Raw genomic sequence first — 22,180 nt, forward strand, 5'->3', positions numbered from 1 at the left:
CCTCCTCCGAGTACCCACCCTCCTAATTTCTTTCATGGAGGGTTCCCGGAGAAGGGCCTCTCCCACTGATCTCAAGGGGCGGCCGGGCATATATGGATGCTTATTTCCAACAAAGTACTAAACATTTTACATGCAATTCATATAATATAATGCCATTTATAATTATTATAAATGGCTCCTGGTCATCAACTATTCTTATTTCCGAATGGAATAGGAGTGCTTCCTTTTATTGGGAGAGAAGGGTTATCTCCAATCTACTAAGCTATAATAGCATTAGTATTAGCTGGTCTCTTGACAGTCTATTATTATGCAGTGCATGTGTGTGTGTGAGTGAGAGAGAGAGAGAGAGAGAGAGAAAGGGAGGGAGGGAGTATATAAATTGGCAATACTTAAGGTGCTATTCTAAAGATCTGTCAGCTATGGAGGTGCTTTAGGATTTAATGTCTGTTTCTGTTTGAATATCGCACTAAGTTTCTATTTCTACCTTTGTTTCAATGTTTTGAATAGACAGTTAACATGGTGTATCCAGTTATATTAGGCATATATAAACAGCTAATACTCCTATTCATTCAGTGGGAAAAATGGCAGAGTTACATGTAATGCTGAATTAGACAACAGGTGCAATATCAACACAAAGCTGAATGTCTTCAAATATCAGGAGGTGATATAACTGGATGCTATGTAAAAAACTCTAAACTTTTTTCTAAATATATATGTTTAAAAGCAATCTTTGCTAGGAAAATACAGATCCTAAGAGTTCCTAATTATAATTTAAAAGACAGTTTAAATTAAAGACATCTTTCCAAGGCTTTTAAAATGGGAAACAGTCTGCCCTCACCACTTTACACATTTTATATTTCCCATTCACAGGCATTAGCACTTTTTGGAATCCTTCAGTATCTTTAAAAATGTATACAGTAACACTTTACAAAATGTAGGGTAATAATAAAGTCAATAAGGGTGCAATCCAGTGGGGCTGCATATAATCCTCAGAACTTGCAGGATTCTAAGTACTATGCAAGGCCAAAGCAGCAAAGGAGGTAATTGCACCAAAGGAGCAAAGACTCTTCCCACCCTACATAAGCTAGACAGCCCATTTCAGCTGTCAAGCTGAAGCTCTTTGGATAAGAATTGAAGGAGGCTGGGGCACTCCTAGAATATATTGTAGCCTGGTGGATCTAGCCTCTTCTGCTCCCAGGCTCCCAGAATGGTCTTATGAACTTACAGATGCAACCAGTGAAGTTCGTCTTCATGAGCTCCAAGGGGTGGGAGAGGGATCCAATTTCATATCCCTAGACCAAGGCGGGAGCTTTTTCTTAACCTTTGACCCAGGAATCCAAAAGTTCCTATGACCTTCTGGATGCTATATAGTGACTATAGGATAATTATTTTCAACATCCAAATGAACCTATAGTCTTCTAGATGCTGCACAGGGCCCACAGGATCACTCTACTCTGAACCATACTTATTTCAGTTGTGGTAAGAAAGTAAATGCTGTTACTGAAAATGAATGGAATATATACTTTGACCTTGTATGTACTTTCTTAGAAGCCAGTTTCATCAAATTGAATGAAGACTATGAGTACAAACCTGTAGCCTCAGATGTTTATGTCTGGTTGCACTGTATTGCAACCAGGGTTCTGCTTTTATAGTTTTCTTTCAAGGTATAGCACAGCATTCATAAAAAAACAAATTCAGATATATATGAACTGCTTAAAAGATTGATACTCAAGGTTAGTATTACAGTAAAATAAGCAAGCACTTGCAAGGAATAAGAATAGGGGAAGAAACAGAGCGAGAAGAAAAAAAGATCCATTCTTCTAATAGTCTCACCTCCTGGGCTCCCTATTTATCCACACTTTCTTTTTTTGGTTCGACCCTTTCTCCCTTGGTCAAGTTTTACTGTATTTTTGAGACTTGTTTTTTTAATATTTTAGGGTGGAATCCTATATTGAAGATTTGCCAGCTGAAGAATATAGGATTTAGTGGAAATGTTTGCTGGTAGAACACTCCATATATGATGAAGAAACATTCTACCAGCGAAACAGCCAATACAGGATGGAGTCATGGCCAGAACATGGGTAGCACAGGGGGAAACACACTGTGTTCTATAGCTCTTCAATCAGCATCCAATCATAGCACACTAACATCAGTATACCACTACCACAGGGTGACTATAAAGCATTTGCCTCTGCCTCCCTTCACACTTCAAGTCTGGACATTCCTCACTCTTTGCTGTAGGTATGGTAGCCATTCCATAGGTGTATGGGTAGTACCTTCCAACACCCCAGTGCCATGCGAGTATTGTATTGCTTTGTTTCTCTAGTCGCACTCTAGATTTATCTTTATCTTTGTCAAAATGGCCAATGCAACCAAGATAACATACCTTTTAAAAAGTACTTAGTTTTAAAAATATAAGTTACACGAATGTTAAAACAAATCATGATCATAGTCAACCAATTTCAAAGTTATACATTATTTTGCAGTTATTTTAATATCCAGTTTAGAGTATTTTTTGTTGGTGCCCCTGAAGATGATCTTTGGGTCATACACACTGAACATTCATCACAAAATAAATACTAAATTCAAGCACAAATTTGAGGCTTGCTTTATCCATCACCACCACCACCTTCCAATTCTCTCCTCTCCTTCATTCTAAGACAGAAGGAACGTAGGCAAAACATCCTTAAAGTTTTCTGGTTATGACAGCCTGCAAGCTGTGGTAACTTGCACTGTTTGAGGGGAAACTGGAAACTTTCCCATAGTTAATACAATTTGCCCCTCATGCCACAGAGCCTTGATTGCCAGCTGCATATTTCCAGCAGGAATGTTCTACAAAATGAAGGAAATGTTGGCCCTATGCAAATATGAAGGGGAAATGGCACCCTTTCTATACTGTATTTATGTAAGAACTGATAAAGTGAAGTGCATCAAGCAGGGAACGAAAGGGTCCTTCACAAGATCTACCCAGCCTGACCAGCACCATTTGTTACCTTCAACATCTGCACAAGAGCAACTGAGAGGTCAAATATATCTAAAAGTTTCAATAGGGAAATAGTTCATCAGAAAAATTGATAAAACCAAAGGTTTTAAATTAAAAATGTTTAAAAATATGCAACTAAGTGTTGTAAATTATATTCACATTTATTTAAATAGGACACTTACCAATTTAGAGCAGTTTTCAGACAGCTGGAACTTATGCCAACATTAGCTGACAGTGTCTTTTTACAAATTCGTTCACACTTGTGCAAAGTTAAATCAATTTGGCACTCTCTCTGGTAGTCAATTGTCTCTTCAAAGTATGAGCCCTATTCACTGAGTTGAATCACTCCATTAAGGGACAGTTGGCTGGAATGGAAGAGACTGAGCTGACTGACAATGTGCTTCAGTTACAAAGAAGTTGCAGCAAGATTTTCTAAAAATCACAGTGTGTCTCAGTAAATGAAACTAGTTGAAGAGGAAACTAACAAAGAATGTTTCCGGGCGACACTGAAGGTAATGTGGCCTTATGATTTGTGCCACATTTTAAAAACGATATCTAACAAAACATGTTTTTGTTTAATTTGAAAATGCATTCACTAATTCAGTATCTTCAGTTATCTTTTTCCTTGCTCTTTTATAAAACTACATAAGCAACATTAGGCTAGGAAACTATAACACAACAAAATAATATTTTGAAAGCAATACATAACAAATACAACAAAAAACTGACAACCTGCACCCATGAGTCCCAGCCCTGAACGGAGCTAAAACTGCACCAAACAGGTGATGCCCTTCAGCATTGCTCAAGAGCATCACCCAATGTGCTGAGCCTCTCAAAAGCTCCTGCAATGGGAGCCCCCAACTCCTCTGGAGGCAGATATGGTGGGTGTGGTATGATGCAATCCACTTTCCCCCCTGCCCCATCTGCTCTCTGTTGCGGGGGGGGGGGCAGTGATGATAAGCCATCATCTGCATTCAACATCTAGTACAGCTTTCCCAGAGCTGGAGCCTTCCAGTTATGTTGGACTACTCTAATCTTACCCATTTGCTATGCTGGTTCTGGATGATGGGGATTGTAGTCCCACCTGCTGCTTGCTTGGTTGTTCTGATTTAGCTCCCTCAAAATGCCACCTTTCTCCAAGCTCTAAGAGGAAAGCTTGTACCTGGTCAGCATGACCCTGGCAGACTTTGTTGGATGCTGATCTTCTCTCACCTCTTGCTCCCCAGATAATTTGGCATGGGAGAAAATCTTTCCCAGAACAGTTATATAGGCAGTCAGAAGGCGCAAGACCAGTCTTAATTGGGTAAGGGATTTGAGAACAGGCAGGTCAGTTTCAACACTTCAACAAGCAACACAAAACTTGAATGTCCCCAGTAACAGTGATTTTTGCCAGTCACTGGCAAAAAGTGTCATATCTTTACCATCACTCTCATATGCTTTTCATGAGACCAATTACAAGGCATGCACGGCAGACAACTTTTTTCTACAGGAAGTGTAAGAAGGAACTAAAGGATTGGCTCTCCTCAACTAAATACTGAGTAATAGGGATGGCACACTGGGTAAAGTGAAATATTTGGGAATTCTGGTGTAAAGTGACCACAACATACTTGAATTTTTGATTTTAATGGAAGCAAAAATGAAGCACAGCCATACATGTACTCTGGATTTTGGAAAAGCTGATTTTAATAAACTATGGACAATGGTAAGTAAGGTCCTGTGGCAAGTGACCCTAAAGAAAAAATGAGTCCAAGATGGGTGGACATTTTTAAAAAGGGAAATTTTAAAGGCACAATTACAAACAATTATAATTAGTAATTTAGTACAATTCTTACTAAAACAAAGGACATAAGATAGCAGAAGAAACCAATGTGGTCCCACAAAAAAAATCAAGTTTACCTAAAAAAAAAAAAAAAGGACATAAATAAGAAGTGGAAGGCCAAATGACAAAAGAACACAAAGATGTAGTACAAAAATACAGGTATCACATCAGGAAAGCTAAAGCTGAGAATGAGCTGAGGCTAGCAAGGGATGCTAAAAGCAACAAAAAGGCTTTTTCAGGTACATGCACAGGAAAAGAAAAAATAAATGGTAGTGTAACTTCTCAATAAGGATGGCAAATTGATAGCAGATGACAATGAACAGGCCAAATACCTAATGTGGCTCAGTTTTCTCTCAAAAGTTATGCCCCCCCACCCCAAAAAATGGAAGTGCAAATTTAAGGGTCAGGATTGAAGCTTGAGATTAATAAACAAATTGTTAAGGAAAACCTGTTTCCTTTGAATGAGTTCAAATCTCCAGGGCCTGATGAAGCCTACCATAGAGTTCTTCTGCCAGTTCCTTTACTAAAAGCCACTGTCGATTATCTTTGAGAAAACATGGAGAACAGGGGAAGTGTAAGATGACTGGAACAGAACTAATATTGTCCTTGTCTTCAAAAAGGGGAAAAAGAGGGATCCTGGGAACTACAGACCAGTTAGTCTGGCTTCAATCCTTGGAAAAATTCTGGAGCAGGTAATAAGGAAGTCATGTCAATGCCCTATAGATTAATAGTGAGATGCAGTGTAACAGTTACATAAATCTGCATCTTTTCACAGCACACACAGAAGTACATAAACTTCAGACAAGAACCTACCTATAACTTAGATGGCAGGCTTGCAGCATGGAATTATACTTTTGACTTCATCTTTTTTGGTCTAATTTTGCAAAAGAGGGAACATTGATGGCTTGGAGAGACAGGCATATTGCACAAACACTTACAGATAAGGTTCGAACTGCTTCAAAACACTACACGCAAACACTCAATCCTGACTCACACTCCACTTTTATGAAGCATCCTACAGGTAAACAAGGAAAGGAGAATGCATCCCTCTTTTGCCCAGCAATATATAATTGTGTGTGTGCGCACACGTGTGCAGCTACACTGTATTGATGAAACAGTCCTTCTTCACTTTACAGCAAACAGTATTGTCTCTTCCACGGGACACATGAATTTTCACATGCAGCAAGTCCTCTGTTGGTAAATACCAGGTACACCACTCCAACTCTTGATACTACTGATCAATATTAATGATCTCATTTGTCTTACAGGAGTACAACCTGAACACATGGAGCAGAACAAAATGTCACAGCATGTATAAACAGGGTTCTACTGAGTTCTAACTAATAACCTATCCATTGTCAAAGTAGAAGAGCACTGAGAGAATGTGCAACAGAACTATTCTCAGCCACTGCCTCATAAACACACTCCGTCCAGATCCTGAGATAATGGATTCATTTTCTCTGATGTTGTTGACCCTCTCCTTCTCTTTAGTCCTTCCCAAGTATGCCTGGAGTGGAGTTGGTCACCCAGGTTTACATGATATAGCAGTCCATCATGGGTACAATGAACTCTAGAACAGCCAATGGGTTAAGAAGCCTTGATCCACACAAACAAGCCACCCTCAGGAAATCAGTCTGGGTTCGCACAATTCAACAATCCATTGTAGAGAGCAACTGAAATGAGTTCAGTGGGAACTGTTCCTTTCCTTTCCGTTCCCTGCCAAAAGGCTCTTTCTCCCATTCAGGAGTTCATAAGCTCTTTTCCCATGGAGGCATGGCGTTGGCCTGTTCCATGGGAGCTGTTTGCATGCTGTGATATGCTTTCTGTCCTCCTTTCTTTTGACGGAAGTCAGAGGGTGATTATGAGCAGTTTATTAACATGTGTGGTACAGGTGGACTGGAACCTTTGTATTCAAGGATTCAAGGAGGCTTCCACTTGCTTGTTTGGGTCACAGTGGCTCATTCAGTGGAAGGTGTTGTGTGTATCTTGACGAATACTTTTTTGTTATCTGTGGTGCAACACTGGTAGCATCATGTCTTCTTCCCGTAATTGACTTCATTTAAATTTGACTCTCAGGACAATCAACAGCATGCCAAACACAGTACAACAGGTGATGCTCAACAGTGTTGCCACCAGTGCTGGATGCATGGCTCTCAAGAGTTGATGCTATGTATTCTGTCATGTTTCCTTTTCCTTTCAACTTTTGTACTGAGTACTGAGCCCATTATGGTGCCCTAAGTAAGCTGCCAGCACTGTGGCACTATGAATTGTACAGAAATCCATAAGCTAATTGCTTCAGTACTGTAGACAAAGAAAGAAAGTCTAAGAATTCTTAATTTTGGGAAGAGTAACAAGAAATAATCTGTTCTTTAATTCAGAAGATAAATTTTTATGTTCTGAAAGTCTTGTTCGCAAAAGCCATCTTTCAGCAGCTCAACAAGAACAGGTTTATATTATGTCTTTTAGTTTACTGATGACAAATGTACATTTAAATCAAAATGTATTGTCTACTGAGAGAAAAACATGCTTATATGTGTAGCTTTTAAAACATGCAGAACACATAATATAGCAACATCACAACAAAATTCCAGCAAAACTTTTTCATCTCTAGGGAGCAACAGAAACAAAGCCATGCCAGGAAGAATAATGTTATCTAATTTCCTTTGTCACATACTACAGAAACAAGAACAGAAAACCAGATACTAGACTGAGGCTTTGTAGTTATTGCAACTTCTCACTTTTCACAAGAATAACCCACAACACTATGTATCACTACAATGAAAATAAATACTTTATTCTGACAGCCTGCATTATCTGACAATCCATTCTATGGCAAACCCAAATGTTAGAGCTACAGAAGGCGGTTTGGAATATGTTTCTCCTGTGGCCAGCCCAAAGTCATTTTTGAGCTGATTCTTGTGGAAGGGATAGCAATACTATTCCATTGCTCCCACAGATATATTTTTTTAAGTTCCTCAGCAAGATATATAGCAGGGGTGGCCAGACTTGCTCAATGAAAGAGCCACACATAGTAAATCTCAGATGTTTGTGAGCTGCAAATGGTCACCCACAGGCAGCAGCAACAAGTAGTGAATGGCAAGTGGATGGCTGTAGGTGCTAGTGGCAGGCAGCAAGTAGCAAGCTGGAGTCCATGGGCGTCCCGGAAGGCAAGCCGCAAAATAAACTCAAAGAGCCACACGTGGCTCCTGGGCCTCAGTTTAGCCACTCCTGATAAAGAAATCTTAATCTGTATTAAGAAATACAGCCAAGTAAGTCTGCTTGAACATCTAATCATTATATATTTTAGAAAAGGAGTTGTCCAGTATATAGGCATGCTGGGCTCTAAAGCAGGGAGGGAAGGCCAGGCTAAGACTCATTGCACACAAGAACAGGATTCTCTGGGTATTCCAAATTAGCCTACTCTTTTGAATTCCATCTCACAGATGATGTGCTCTTGCTGTCTTCAGATAAGTGAGGGCTGCTGTGGTGTGTTAAATACTGGTCTGGCGACCCAAGAGCTCCAGGTTCTAGTCCCACACAGCCATGAAGCTCACTAGGTGACTTTAGGCCAGTCATGTACTTTCATCCTAACTTTCCTCACACGGTTGTTGATGTGAGATAAAATGGATCTATATAGGCCATGCTGGATTCCTCACAAGAGGAAAAAAGGTAGAATACAAATGCTGTGTGATGATGATGATGATCTGCAGAAAGCAGAATACAGATATGAGCGATCAGTTGCTGGAGCTGATACTTAGGGAGAAAGGAGACTAGGTGACAGGGAAGAGTTTTGAAGAATCCCACAGTCACACACACACTTAGATCCTCCTAACCTGTAAAGGATCTTTAAAGTACAGTGGGGAATTCCTCTTCACAATTTACATTTTTGGAGAGAGGTAGATGGTTTCCTCTCAGCCCAACTCCCCTCCCTACCAATGATCTTTTGTATAACTAAAGGGGAAGGCTCTCTGGCTATTAACAGAAATAAAAATACACTTTTATATTTAATTTTTCCTACTACAGAAATGTTAAACAAGGCAGTAGATTCTGTAAAAATAACTGTGGAGTTTTTAACATTAGATAAAAGCTAGTTGTGCAGCAAATTTCACTCTGAGAATACAACTTGTACACCGCAAGAACTATTATCCCAGAGAATAGAAAACAGGGAATACTCAGTCCATCTTAGCAAAATATGAAGATGAGAAACCTTCTTTTGTCTTCTTAGGATTTCAAAGAGTAATTCAAATAAATTGGAACAAGTTCAGAAAAGGGCAATCAAGATGATTAGGGGGCTACAAACTAAGTCCTACAAAGAATGAGTAAAGGAATTGTGCATATTTAACCCTGAAAAGGAAAAACTGAGAGGGAATATTATACAACTTTTCAAGGGTTGTCATACCACTAAGAGCCACAACCCATTATCTCTCAACCAAGAATGTAGGAAATGAAACAATGGACATAAGTTACAGGAAGATTGATTTTTGTTGAACATCAAGAAAATGAAATGCAAGTAAGACAATGGAACCAGCTACATTACTGGAGATATTCAAGCAAAACCTGGAATGCCAACTCTCCAGAAAACTTTAAACTGGATTCCTGGACTGAACAGAGGTTTAACTTGATGGCCTAAGTAGCCCTTTCCAGCTCTATGAATCCTACTGTATAAGCAGAAGCTAAAAAGTAGAGTGAAAGTGACACATGCTGTTTGAAGACAAGGCACAACTGACAAGGCACAACCCTTCTTTATGTTGGAACCCAATTTATGGAATAAACTCCCCACTGGTACTTGGGAGGCACCAGTTGTAGAATGTTTTGGGAATCTATTTCTTTACCCAGGCCTTCCCTAAGTAAGCATGCTGCTCAGTCTGCTTGTTTGTAGTTCTGCATTGCAACACTTTTAAAATTTTTATTAACTGTTTTAGCCATTTTACTTGTATTTTAATGTATAGCACTGCATATTTCATTTTCAAAACTTAAACTGCTTAGATATATTATTAAATGTGGGCAATGATATAGACATCTATTAAACAGGAGCAAACAAGTAAACATATAGAAATCACCTCTAGGTGAAAATGTGGCAACCCTGCCACTGAATGCAAGAAGAAAAAGAGAGGAAAGCATTCTTTCAAGGCAAATCTAAGAGGTAGCAGTTTATTTATGGAAGGCTTAAATTAGAGATAACCTTTCTTTCACTTTGAGAATACAATTAGTCACTTTTTGATCATTTAAGTGGCTGACCAGTTTAAGTGCAGCTGTTTGAAAGTGGGGTACAATGGAAAATAACTAGTTACAGCTACATTGTCAGGAGCATAAATACCAGCATCATATTGTCTACATTCTCAAAGACAATGAATAGCAGGCACAACAAGTGTTTCCAAGACAACAATATACTAGCAAGAACTGTGGTACACTGGAAGCACTAGTGTAAACTAAACACATTTCTCAGATTAAACAAAAGTCCCCTAAAGCTAGATTATTAATACAACTGTGCAATAATTTATCATGTAAATATCCTCTGTATTTGAGATGGGTGTGAAGAGGATATGGGTAGGTACATCTGAGGTTTAATATTCTTTATGATTGTGACACTATCAGACATTTCCCTGAAATAAATGGCAGTACTCTTAAGTAAATGTGTTTAGGGAGTATAAAACTGTTTCTATTAATTTTTTTTAAATAAACTTGTAGTAAAATCCCTATGTCATGCCAATGCTTGCTAAGCAATGATCTCAGGCTGCATTCCTAAGCATATTTATTAAGAAAGCAATTTGGGATTATAAGGAAGCACAGTTAAAATACTATGTAAGAAGGCTTTTAAAAACCTAGAAATTTATCAAGAGCAAGGAATTACTGCTCACAGTACAATCCAATGCAAGTCTACTCAGAAGCAAGTCCTACAAAGTTCAATTGGACTGGTTCCCATTGCAGATTCCATTTCACACTGCAAATATATGTTGGCTACTAGAGTACCCCAATGAATTTCAAAAGAAGATCAATCTATGCTATATATGCTTTATCGACTACAGCAAAACCTTTGACTCTGGGTTTTGAAAAGCTATGGATGATCCTGAAAGAAATGGGTATGCCTCAGCATTTGATTATCCTTAAGTGTAACCTATATAAAGGACAAGAGGCTATTGTAAGGAAATAACATGGAGAAACAGAATGGTTTATTCTAGGCAAAAGTGTCAGACAAAGGTGCATTTTATCTTCGTATCTGTTTGATCTGTTTGCAGAAATTATCCTAAGGAAAGCTGGATTAGGATCAGAAGGAGGTGGAGTAAAAACCAGGTGAATATACATCAATAATTAAAGATATGCAGATGATATATCATATTACTGGCAGAAAGCAGCAATGAGTTGAAATGACTCCTAATTAAAGAATGAAAGAAGGAAGTGCAAATGCAGGACTACAGCTAAACAGTAAAAAAATAAAAATCATGACTACACAAGTTAAAGATTTACACAGAGTAAAAGGCAACAAAGATTAAAAAGAAGTTGTGAAAGATTTTGCATGCTATGGTCCAGTCATCAATTCAAATGGAGACTGCAGCCAAGAAATTAGAAGACAGAGATTTGGAAGGGCAACAATGAAGGAACCCTAAAAGATTACCAAATGCAATGAAGTTTTAGTGGAGTCCATGGCCAAGATCATCAACAGTATTGTATTCCTGATCACCGAGATGGAAAATGTAAAAAGTTAACAGGATGAAAAGTGATGCATTCAAAAAACGGTGCTTGAGGAGAGGTCTCCAAATACCCTGGATCAATAAAATGATGCACCTGGGGTCCTAGATCAAATCAAGCCAGAACTTTCCCTGGAAGCAAAAATGATAAAACTGAAAGTGTTGTACTTCTGCCACATCTTGAGAAGACAAGAGTTACTGGAGAAGAAAATAATGTTAGGGAAAATTGAAGGCAGAAGAAGAAAAGGAAAACCAGATATGAGATAAACGGATTCCATAAACATTCATAAAAACATAGAAACAGTCAGAAGGGGCTTCCCAGCTCCAGCCGGCTCCATTCATGACATGCCAACCATGTGCATGTCCAGCCTATCCTTAAACACCCTCACCGATGGGGCTTCAACCACCTCACGTGGAAGCCCATTCCATACCCTAGGGGTCCTAACCATCAGGAAGTAGTTCCTGAATCCACCTTGAATCTTAGTTTCCTGAGCTCTGCTCCACTGGAATGCATCCTGCCCTCATCCGGAGAAAAAAGGTCATGACCCACCTCTGTGTAACACTCCCTCATGCTGCTAACAGGTCCCCTCTGAGTCTTTTCAAGGCTGAAAAGACGCAGTTCCCTCAGTCTCTCCTCGTATGGCTTACCCTGCAAACCAGCCACCATCCTTGCGGTCCATCGCTGCATCAATTCCAACTTTGCTAGATCCCTCTTGATTTAATGAGGGGGCCAGAACTGAACACAATACTCCAGCCATGAGAGCACCAGAGCCATATAGAGTGGCAGTAATACCTCTCTTGATCTAGAAGTTATGCTTCTGGCTATGCATCCAAGGGTGGCATTCGCCCTCTTGACTGCTGTGTCACACTGCTGACTCATGTTTCACCTGCAGTTGACCAGCACCCCGAGATCCTTTTCACAAGTGATGTTCTCTATCCACTTGTTCCCTAACCTGTACTTATGACATCAATTCCTATGCCCCAAGTGCAAGACATTCATTCAAAGGGTTCCCATAAGTTAGAGACAACTTTGACAGAATGTAACAACAAACTTCCATCAACTTCCAGCATAAAAATGTTTTAATAAATAAATAAATAAATTTATCTAGCCTGTTTTTAAAGCTATCTAAGGAAGCAATCACTATTATATCACATGGACGCTTTCTTTAATAATAATGCACTATATGTAGATATAGGGATGCAGGTGGCGCAGTGGTTTAAACAGCTGTGCTGCTGGGCTGGTTGATCGAAAGGTTGCCGGTTCGAATCTGCACAATGGGGTGAGTTCCCATTGCTCCGTCCCAGCTCCTGTCAACCTTGCAGTTCGAAAGCATGCAAATGCAAGTAGATAAAAAGGTACCACTTCGGTGGGAAGGTAACAGCGTTCCGTGCGCCTTGGGCACTAGTCATGCCAGCCACATGACCACAGAGACTGTCTGCAGACAAATGCTGGCTCTCTTGGCTAGGAAACGGACATGAGCACCACCCCCTAGAGTCAGGCATGACAGGACTTTAATGTCAAGGGGAAACCTTAACCTTTACCTTTTTATGCTACCTAAAAACGTGGCTAGCTCACTGATCCAAGTCCAATACAGAATCACGTGAGAAATCCTGCAAGGATTGCTAACTGTTCTACAACAAAAATCACTAAGCACAAGCAAGATTTGTGGAGCAAACAATTTATGATGTCACCCTTATCACCGTGCCTGTTTTATGAACTTAGTAACAGTGACAGCCACATTCCTTCAGTACCCTTTTTTCTTTCTTCTTTTTATTGTGCATGACAGAACAAAGACAGAAAGTACTGCCATGATGTGTGTTTGAGATGTTGCATAGCCTACTCAGTTTGGCTCAGTGTCATTACCCAAATTAGGATGCATATTCTGTCTTGTCTCAGATGGGTAAAAAAGGAGAGAAAGTGGTAGCAAATAGAAACAAGGATGAGCAAAGCTACTACTGTTAAGAATAGTTACCATTGTTAAAACAAGGTGACAAAATTGGTGTCTGCTTTTCAGTCCAGTCTCCCTACTTACTTCCATCCATTGAGGAAAGTCTTCCTCTCTCCTGCCAGCTCTTCAGTTGCAGATCCATAGAAGGACCTGTTCATTTATCGCATGGTAACTTAGTTCACTACCTTCAAATGCCACTATACAAATTCAATCTTTCTGGCAAATTCCGCATTTCCATTAGAACAGTAATTTCACACTTGAGTTGTTTAATATTGTGCATGAAATTTTTCAGAAATTCAAAATCCAATATTCTTTTAAAAGTATATTTACTTATTTTATAAATTATGCTTTTTATGTGTACATGGAATCACTGGGTAAGGTTGGGCTACAGTATCAAGCCATTAACTGATAAATATGATACCTAATCATATTTCACATTTCCATCAACTAATGCCAGGTAGGACGTGAATACTCAAGGTTGATTTAAATTTAAGAACAAGCCATCATGGCTTAACATCCTCATAGGGCTTGCTGGTGCAGCACCAGTTGTTATTCTGAAAATGCAAGCTATGGTGAGTGCACACTGTGGCTTGTTCTTACATGCAAACTTGGCCACAGTAGGTTGTTGAGATGGTTAACAAACCTATCAGACGTTTAGGTTACCTCTATTGTCCTTTTAAATCAGATTAATTTGATAAATACCAGAAACAGGGCTTTTTCTGTCATGATATGGACTCTCTTCCCTGGGGAAATCTGACAAGTCCTCTCTTTACATTTCTAAGCACACAGTGAAAACACTTCAAATACATGTTATTATTAATTGTTTAAAAAATTAAAATGTGTATGCTGACTGGCATTATAAATTCCTTTTGTTACAATGTTTGCATTATATTTATTATTATTGTTTTTGTGCTACTAATATTTTATAGGCTTTATATTTGTGTAGATACTTTGTGAGAAGATTTTGTTAAAGTCAGGATACATTGATAAGAAATAAGTAGTTATCACTTAAATATTAAAAAGAATTCTGAAAGTACATTAAAATATTCCTTGCAAATATCATAAATATGTCTTGTAAATATAACTATGCCAGTTTAAAACCAACTTGAAACTTTCATTTAGCAAAATTCTCAACATAACAGGTGGGATCCAAACATCTCTTAAGCCTCCTACATGCACTTCAAAGTTTCCTAGGCTACAGCTTCTATCACTGCATTGGAGGCCCCTCTAAACACAAAAGCTGCAAAAAGCTTAACAGGACAATCTGCAAAAAACTAAAATACAATAGTTCTTAAATATTGTCCGATGAATAGTTATATTAACTGAAATGTGCAAACTATCGTATAAATTTTGCATGCCCTCTTCCTAAATTACGCAAAATTATTCAGTCCCTCAGGCTGCAATCCTTTCTGTACTTTTGAGAATTCAATTTACACAATGAATTTCACAGTAAATGTATTAAATGCTTGCTAGCTTCCTTTACATGCAAAGATTATCAGACAATATAATCTTCAGTTTCTAAGAATGCAATTCTATGCATGTTTAGCCAGAAAAACAAAAAAAATCCTACAACTCTGGCTGGGGAATGCTGGGATTGTGGGATCCCCCCACCCCCGCATCTAAACATGCATAGGATTGTACTATAGTTACTGCTTACTGCTCCTTTCAATAATGGGAAAATAAAAAGTCAAAGGGTCTACAAGTTATCTCGCATTTGTTCACAAGGAATCTACATACACATGTACCAACATTTCCTAATTGATGTGCATTTAAAAACTTCCACCCAATCACAATTCTTGTTGCTGAGATGCAAAATATTTAAAGCCATAAATCATGCTGTTATATAAACCAAGTTAACACTAAAGAGAGCAAATGCCCTTGGCATGCATCTTTAGCAACATAACATGTATTTGAAGGAATTATAGCAAGGCAGACTGCCGTTGTAAACTCATCATAGGCATATTCAGAGAACTAAAAAGTTAAAATTGAAATGGGGTCAAGGATGTAAAAGATAACTGAATACTTCGGTCTCTTCGTTTACTATTCTTCTCTTCCTCAAAACAAAAAGTCTAACAATCAAACGTGTTGGGGTAGTCAATCAAAGCTTGGGTGAAATGGACCCCTTCTGTTCACAACAGTTGTTACCGGGCTTTGTAAAGCAAACCAGCAGTATAGACGGATCCTTTACCAGGCTGCCACCTCTGCATTTTATTGGGAAGGGGAGAGAAAGACAATGACTCGCTCCAAATGTGCCTTTGGAGAATGAAACATCGAAATAAACCCCTTTTACAGGGTTTAGATGCCCGATACACGCACACTGTCTCACCTCCAACAACAAAACACAAAAACCCACCCCTACAGCAGGAAGTTACTGTAAACTTTCCCGGAGTAGAGAGGAAAGAACTGGGAGGGGGTGGGAAGAGACCCCCTCACCCCATCATGACAAGCTACCTATGCCGGATCCTACGAGAGAAGTCGAGGGAGGGCCACCCCGCCGGGGGAGAGCGGAGACGGGAGCTCGAGGGGGGCATGCGGGGCCTAGCGCGCTCCAGGCGCGGCCGCCTCCGCGGGGAAGTGGGAGGAAGTGCGAAGACGCGCGGAGGGGGAGAAGCGCCCGGGACTCTCCCGCCTCACCTGCTTCGTGAGGGCTGCTCCCGGGGAGAACGCCGAGCCCCCGTGCCCTCTGCGGCGCTTCCCCTCCTCCTACCGGGCAGCGGGCGAGAGGGCGCTTCCGTCTCAGCGCGGGAGGAGCTGACCGGGCAGAGGAGAGCGCGGCAGTGGCGTGGCTGTATGTGGCGGCGGGGAGCCCCCCTCGCGGCTCCCCCGCGTAGCTCTGCCTGGCGCGTTCAGTCCCGCCACGGCCGCCCCATAAGCGCCGGCTAGGGTTCCCCGGGCGAAGAGCGGGCGCCGCCGCTTCCAGAGGCTCTGTCAGCAGCCCAGGCCGAGGGGAGAGGGAGGAGTCGGGAAGCAGGGGTGTTCGCCCTTCCACACGCACAAGGAGGCGGAGGACGAGGAGGCGCCGGCACCGGGTCCCCCTCAGTGGAGCCCGAGTTCACCGTCCCGACCTAACATGGCGGCTTCTGGAGACCCGAGAAGCAGTCGGCGGAGGGGGCTGCAGCAGCTGTTGCTGAGGAGAAACTCCGGCTCTCGCGACGCGACGGGGAAGGCGACTACCTTGGTTGCTTCTCTGCCGGCCCGCAAGGACCGATAGCGCCCCCTCTGCCGCTTTCCCTGTCGCATTCCTTCGATGGAAGCCGGGAAGCCGGGATCTCCCTCTGCTGGGTGTGGAAGCCTTAGACTTTGGGGGGCCGGAAGTGTAAGGGGGCAGCTCAGTGGGATGCCCATAAGGGTCAGCCCTATTGAACTCAATGGGGCGTACTGCTCAGAAGACACACTTAGGGGCTGAACTCTTAGAAGATGGGTTAGTAGAGCTCGGGAAGAACAAATTAAGAACGGCTATTGTTATTAATAAAATCCTGAGGTTGAAAAGGGATCCTGCAAGGCTGCTTTGGCAAGTTCACTTAACATCCACACTGTTAACATTAAACTTTTAGTGCAGAGCGCACTGGCATTCATCCTCACTGGCACCTTGTCCAATGTGTTAAATCCTTATGTCCACAAAGTGAGAACGGACACTGAGGAAGGAAATCTTGTCCACTGACAAGTCTCGAATGCAGTTAAGTTTGGAGACAGGTTTCCTTCAGTAAGTTGCTTCTGTCGAAAAGGCTTAGAATCGTGGTGTAGATCATTCATTAGAGTTCATGGGGTTTAATTTCCAGGGTCATGCTGGATCTGAAAGATTTTCTACTTAATTGAATTAAAATAGTTAAGTAGATGAAAATATTTTAAATGCACCTTTAATATAACAACCAAAGCCACTGCTCCAGTTCAGTTCTGGCAAGAAAGAATTACTACTGGAAAAGAATTGGAATACTCTCCAATAATAATTACTTTTGTGGCTTGCAAAGCCTTTTGAGAGTTGGCCAATAGTTGAGAAAAGTGCCCTTCCTTCCTATCAAAAGTCAATATTGCAGAAAATGTTTGTACTAATTTTTTTTTGTCAAACATTACAGCAGTACATAAATAAACCATTGATTGCCAGCTGTCTGTCAGTATAATGCTGCTGCATCTAAGAGTGTTTCCATATGAGGCTTTTGCTATGCTTCATTCACACGTTTTTATGGATTCCAACTTTCTCTTGTGATTTTTCCATTGCTGCTTCTGCCTATTTTAGTAACATAAAATTCATTAAGGAGGAAATGATGGAATATATGTGCAATGTCTTTTAACTACTAGTGCTAGGAGCTGTTCTGGAAGCACTCTGATAGTACTGCAATCCTAAATGGAACAATTTCCAAATATGTTCAAAGGCCTACTCTCAAGTTCTGAAGTTCAATACTTGACTTATTCTTAGGCTGATGCTGCTAACATAAACATGATTCCGAATTCTCCATAGGCTGAACAACTCTATGAACTCTGGAGTTCAGAAAAGTGACAAATCACTTTCAGGAATGCTAGTGCTATAGGGTTTGATTTTGAAGGTCACTTGCAGCTCAGCTTTTATCTGGTAAGCCATGATTGAAGTACTGGGACTTTGGGAAAAGCATACAACAAAATGCAGAACAAAATGAATCTGTTGATAAGTAGATTATCTCCCATCATTATTTCAAAATTTCATCATGTTTGTGAAATTTAAACTAATTATAGTAAGACTTAATTCTCAGACACTAAATTTTTTAAAGTTTGCAAAAATACAAAGTACTTGTGCCACACTCCACAACATTAAAACTGGCAACAAAAGAGCAGTTAAAGGACTTTCATATCAGACTTAATGGAATGGACTTTGATCATACAGTTAGCAATTACCTCATGTGTTGGGATAGCATTGTTTGCAATAGTCAAAGGGCTAAACTCAAGCTTGATATTAAATACACCTGCCATTAAATAGAAATGGGTTAGAAGTATCTCAAAGCATTCTGAATGTTTATGTTAATGTGAAAGTACTTCTTTAATATTAATATTTAAAAGAAGCCCTGTTGAATCTTGACTATTATCCAGTTTCCCACAGTGACCAACAAGATAGCCATGGAAAATATGTTCCATTTGGGGATCTTCTTGAATAGGTGCCAACTGCATTGGTAGGTGTATGTAGCTCAGTGGAGTTCTATGAGAAGAGTATCACTTGTACAGGGTGGTTCTGTTTGCATTTGGCAATTCCATTTCTCTTCCAGTAGCCCTCATGCTCATTCCCATATTATTTATGAAGGGCCCTAACCCACTTAAAAATCCTAGAATACAAACCAAAGTCTTGTGGCACCTTAAGAGACCAACAGATTTGTTATGACATAAACTTTCATGGAGCCAGTCCCAATACATCAGATGTATAAAGTGTCATCTCCCAGTTGAGAAGGTGTATATGTATGTATATTCAATAAACACATGCACAGGTATAGATAAAATAAGGAAATTGTAACAATGGATTCAAATTGCCAGGAAATGCAAGAGGTAAAGTATGTGATAAACTGAAATTATATTCAATTCTCAATGTACAAAAGAAGCACAGTGGCCATTTATAGCACCAGTCAATGTCAGCAAGCTTACCTGAAAGCCACCAGCCTTTGACAAAAACTGCAAAGAAGAACTTCCAACATGAAATGGTTATACTTCAGGATTAATAAAGATACTTAAACATGAGAATTAACCAATACCCCAAGGATAGTCTTGTAGTTGTCTACCATCTATATTTGTGTATGTCAAGCAACAGTGTAAGCAGAAGCTATCTATAAAATGTTTTTGAAAATGTGCTGTACTCCTATAGTAAATTATATAAGCTATAATTTTGGAGGTATAAAACAACTTGCATATAAATTACATAAAAGTTTGAGGTGGCAGTAAAATAAGTATATGTGAAAGGAAAGAAGACAAGTGACACAATATCATAAGGATTTTTTCAGGAAAGCATGCAATAACCTGGCGGTCAACATAATTTCATGGAAAACATATTTAACAAACATAGTACAGTCACTCACTACTCTTCATATACAGAAACATAATTGTTTTGAGCAAATCTGCAATATTTTACCAGAAAACCACTCCTTCCCTCTATGAAAAGCAAAGGAATCCATAGGAAAGGAAACAGTTATAGCAATTAAGGCAGACTTGCTGCCTTTGTGATATCAGCAGATGCAGACTAATCTTTCTTTGTCACAGTTATTTTCATCAACAGAAAGCCCTAGTACTGACCAGCAAACATTTGTATCCTGTGTTGGGAATTCACAAAGTTACATAGCAACAAAATACCTCCATAGACTCTATAAAGGGTAAATTATCACTATACATGGTAAGTGTGGAAGAGAAAGAAAAAAAAGGTATATAAAACAAGCAAAAACAAAGCAACTGCATGACCACACATTTGTATAATTAGGAAACATGAACAAAGAAAAAACCCCTCATTATTTTACAAGGATTTTGTCATTCTTTAATAATATTTCCATATTCATTCCCATTTTTTGGTGTTCATCTTGCAAGTGCCAAGGTTGATGGCACATCTTGACAACAAAAGCAATATAGCAAGTTACAGGCTAGAACACTGGTGAAAACTTTGCAAAATAAATAAAAATAAAAATAAATCAGTCTGGAGGCAAAACATTCTAATTAAGACTGTATAACCATTCAAATATTACACTGTTTATTATGTATCTCAGCCAATGATTCCAACACAGCATAATTTCATTGCCACTCTGTATATTTATTTATGGAGACCCACTGAACTCTCAGAGTCATTCTAAGGATGCCTATACAGAGTCACTTTTAGAGCCTTGTTTGCCATATCAGTGAAGAATCAATGCACTATGCATTTCTAAAATATTTCATAGCAACTCTTCTATTAATGCACACCTGAAGATACAGACTGACCATTCTTTCCTTAAGTGTACGCAGCATCTGTTTCAGAATGTTTTTAGTTGCTCTACACGCAACAGAGAAAGCATATGCCTCGGTGAACATTTCTTTTCCATTTTGATTCTTGGAAAAAGCTTGTTTAAAAAATGAAAAACCAACTGTTTTCAATCAAGTGACACAAATTTCTTTACTATTGAAAAGCTTTTGCAAACTTCATATTTACAATATGAGACCTTTGCTGTTCATATTTGTGCACAACAGTTACAGCAGTCAAACCGGATTACATTATATAAAGCAAACTGTATTGCTGTTTGCTAATCTTTATCTCTTTATATCCTGTCTCTATTTGTTGGAGCACAAGTGTTCTTACGGATACTTAAAATAACCACTTCCTTGTTCATCTGTTCCATGGGCAGTGGTTTCTATAACAAGTATCTCATACCTTGATTATTACCAAGGCATTCAATCTAATGTCAACCTGGAATATTTTTTATTTGAAAAATGTGTTTTCAAACATTTTCAAACATTTGATATTGTACAGTGATTTTATTCATATTATGTGCCTTGTAAAACAAGCATAATGTTACAATTTGCCAGAAACAAACCTTCATCACCAATAAAAATATATAATTGAAAAAGGCATTTATTCAATTTGCATGTTAATGTTGAGCTTTGACATTTAACATATGTGAATAATTATAATTAATCGCAGACACTAGTAAAACCAATGCAGTAATTTGGAGTAAGGAAATTGATAGGAGGGGTTATCCCCTTTTTCTTCAAAATAAGAAATAAAGGAAGTCCTTTAGGATGCGATCAAATACATGCTTTGACAGAAATAAGTCTTACACATCACAGCATTTCCCAGCCAGAGTTGTAAGACTTTCATCTGTCTAAGCACATATTAGATCACATTCTTTCTGAATTTCTTATTTTAGCTCTTTCAGCAGATATATTGAGTACCTTTATAATTAAACAATTAAGGTGTTTGTTTACATTTACTTTTCTGGGGCTATTATTATATGGAATGTGGTAACAAATCTTATCAAGGCACCTCCAGAGCACCATTTCTACTAATGTAAACTTTTTGTCCTCAATGTATTTATGCTGGAAAGTAATGAATCATCACAGCTCCCTAACATATGTTGTATACACCATATGCACAAAAAGTAAAACGTATCATAACACATGTTCTACAATACAAATAGTTTTAATGTAATATGCTTGGTGGATCCATTTACCTGAACTAGTTACCACGTCCAGCTTGGTCATCCTGAACTGAGACTACTAAGGGACAGAGAGAGATTGCGGAGGAGTGGGACGCAAGAGAGGCAATGTGGGTATGTTAATTTCTATAACATTATAGAGCAGGATATATTGCTTGCCAAAGAAATTAAGGCCCTAACTTGCTATGCTGCACTGGCAGAGACACTGCTTTGCTGATCCTTATATTGGCAGGACAAGTTTTTTGTTTGTTTGCAAGGGGTGGGGGGAGGACACCACATTGATGTCACAAGACCTGTGGCTTAATTTTCCCAGAACTGTATAAAGCCAAAAAAGTGCTCTTACTGACAACTTTGGGTGAGGGTCTGTCCTTTGATTCTAACACTAGGGACACCACAGACAATTTGGATCCTGTATCATTGGAGGAAGTTCAAAATATCCCCCTCAGTGGCATTCTTTTCCATAACAGAAATTAAGAGTACATTTGAGAGTGCCCGTAACATGTGGGTTCAGTCTTTCAGCAGTTCCTGATAATTGATAGCTCAGGTTTTACCCTCTGAATCCCTTTGCAGTTTGCTCCATCCTCTAGAATGGGGGACAATAGAGAGGTCTTGTGCAG

At 39.4% G+C, this 22,180-nt stretch overlaps 1 protein-coding gene across 4 annotated transcripts in view; it reads right to left on the bottom strand.

The window, feature by feature from the left end:
• YES1 (YES proto-oncogene 1, Src family tyrosine kinase) overlaps positions 1-16,612 on the bottom strand; it is a 39,763-nt gene extending 23,151 nt beyond the window's left edge. Inside the window, exon 1 of one of the 4 annotated variants that reach the window (XM_044423867.1) lies at positions 16,503-16,612. In XM_044423867.1, coding sequence (XP_044279802.1) covers positions 16,503-16,509 — 7 coding nt within the window. In that variant the 5' untranslated portion in view covers positions 16,510-16,612. Of the gene's footprint in view, positions 1-16,071 lie in introns of all 4 variants that reach the window. The other 3 variants (XM_044423871.1, XM_044423868.1, XM_044423870.1) reach the window with 3 other exon arrangements.
• Positions 16,613-22,180: the final 5,568 nt, after the last annotated feature.

This window comes from Varanus komodoensis, unplaced genomic scaffold (assembly GCF_004798865.1).
Source record: "Varanus komodoensis strain SLA01 unplaced genomic scaffold, ASM479886v1 scaffold14_1, whole genome shotgun sequence".
In the NCBI taxonomy this organism is placed as follows: Eukaryota; Metazoa; Chordata; class Lepidosauria; order Squamata; family Varanidae; genus Varanus; species Varanus komodoensis.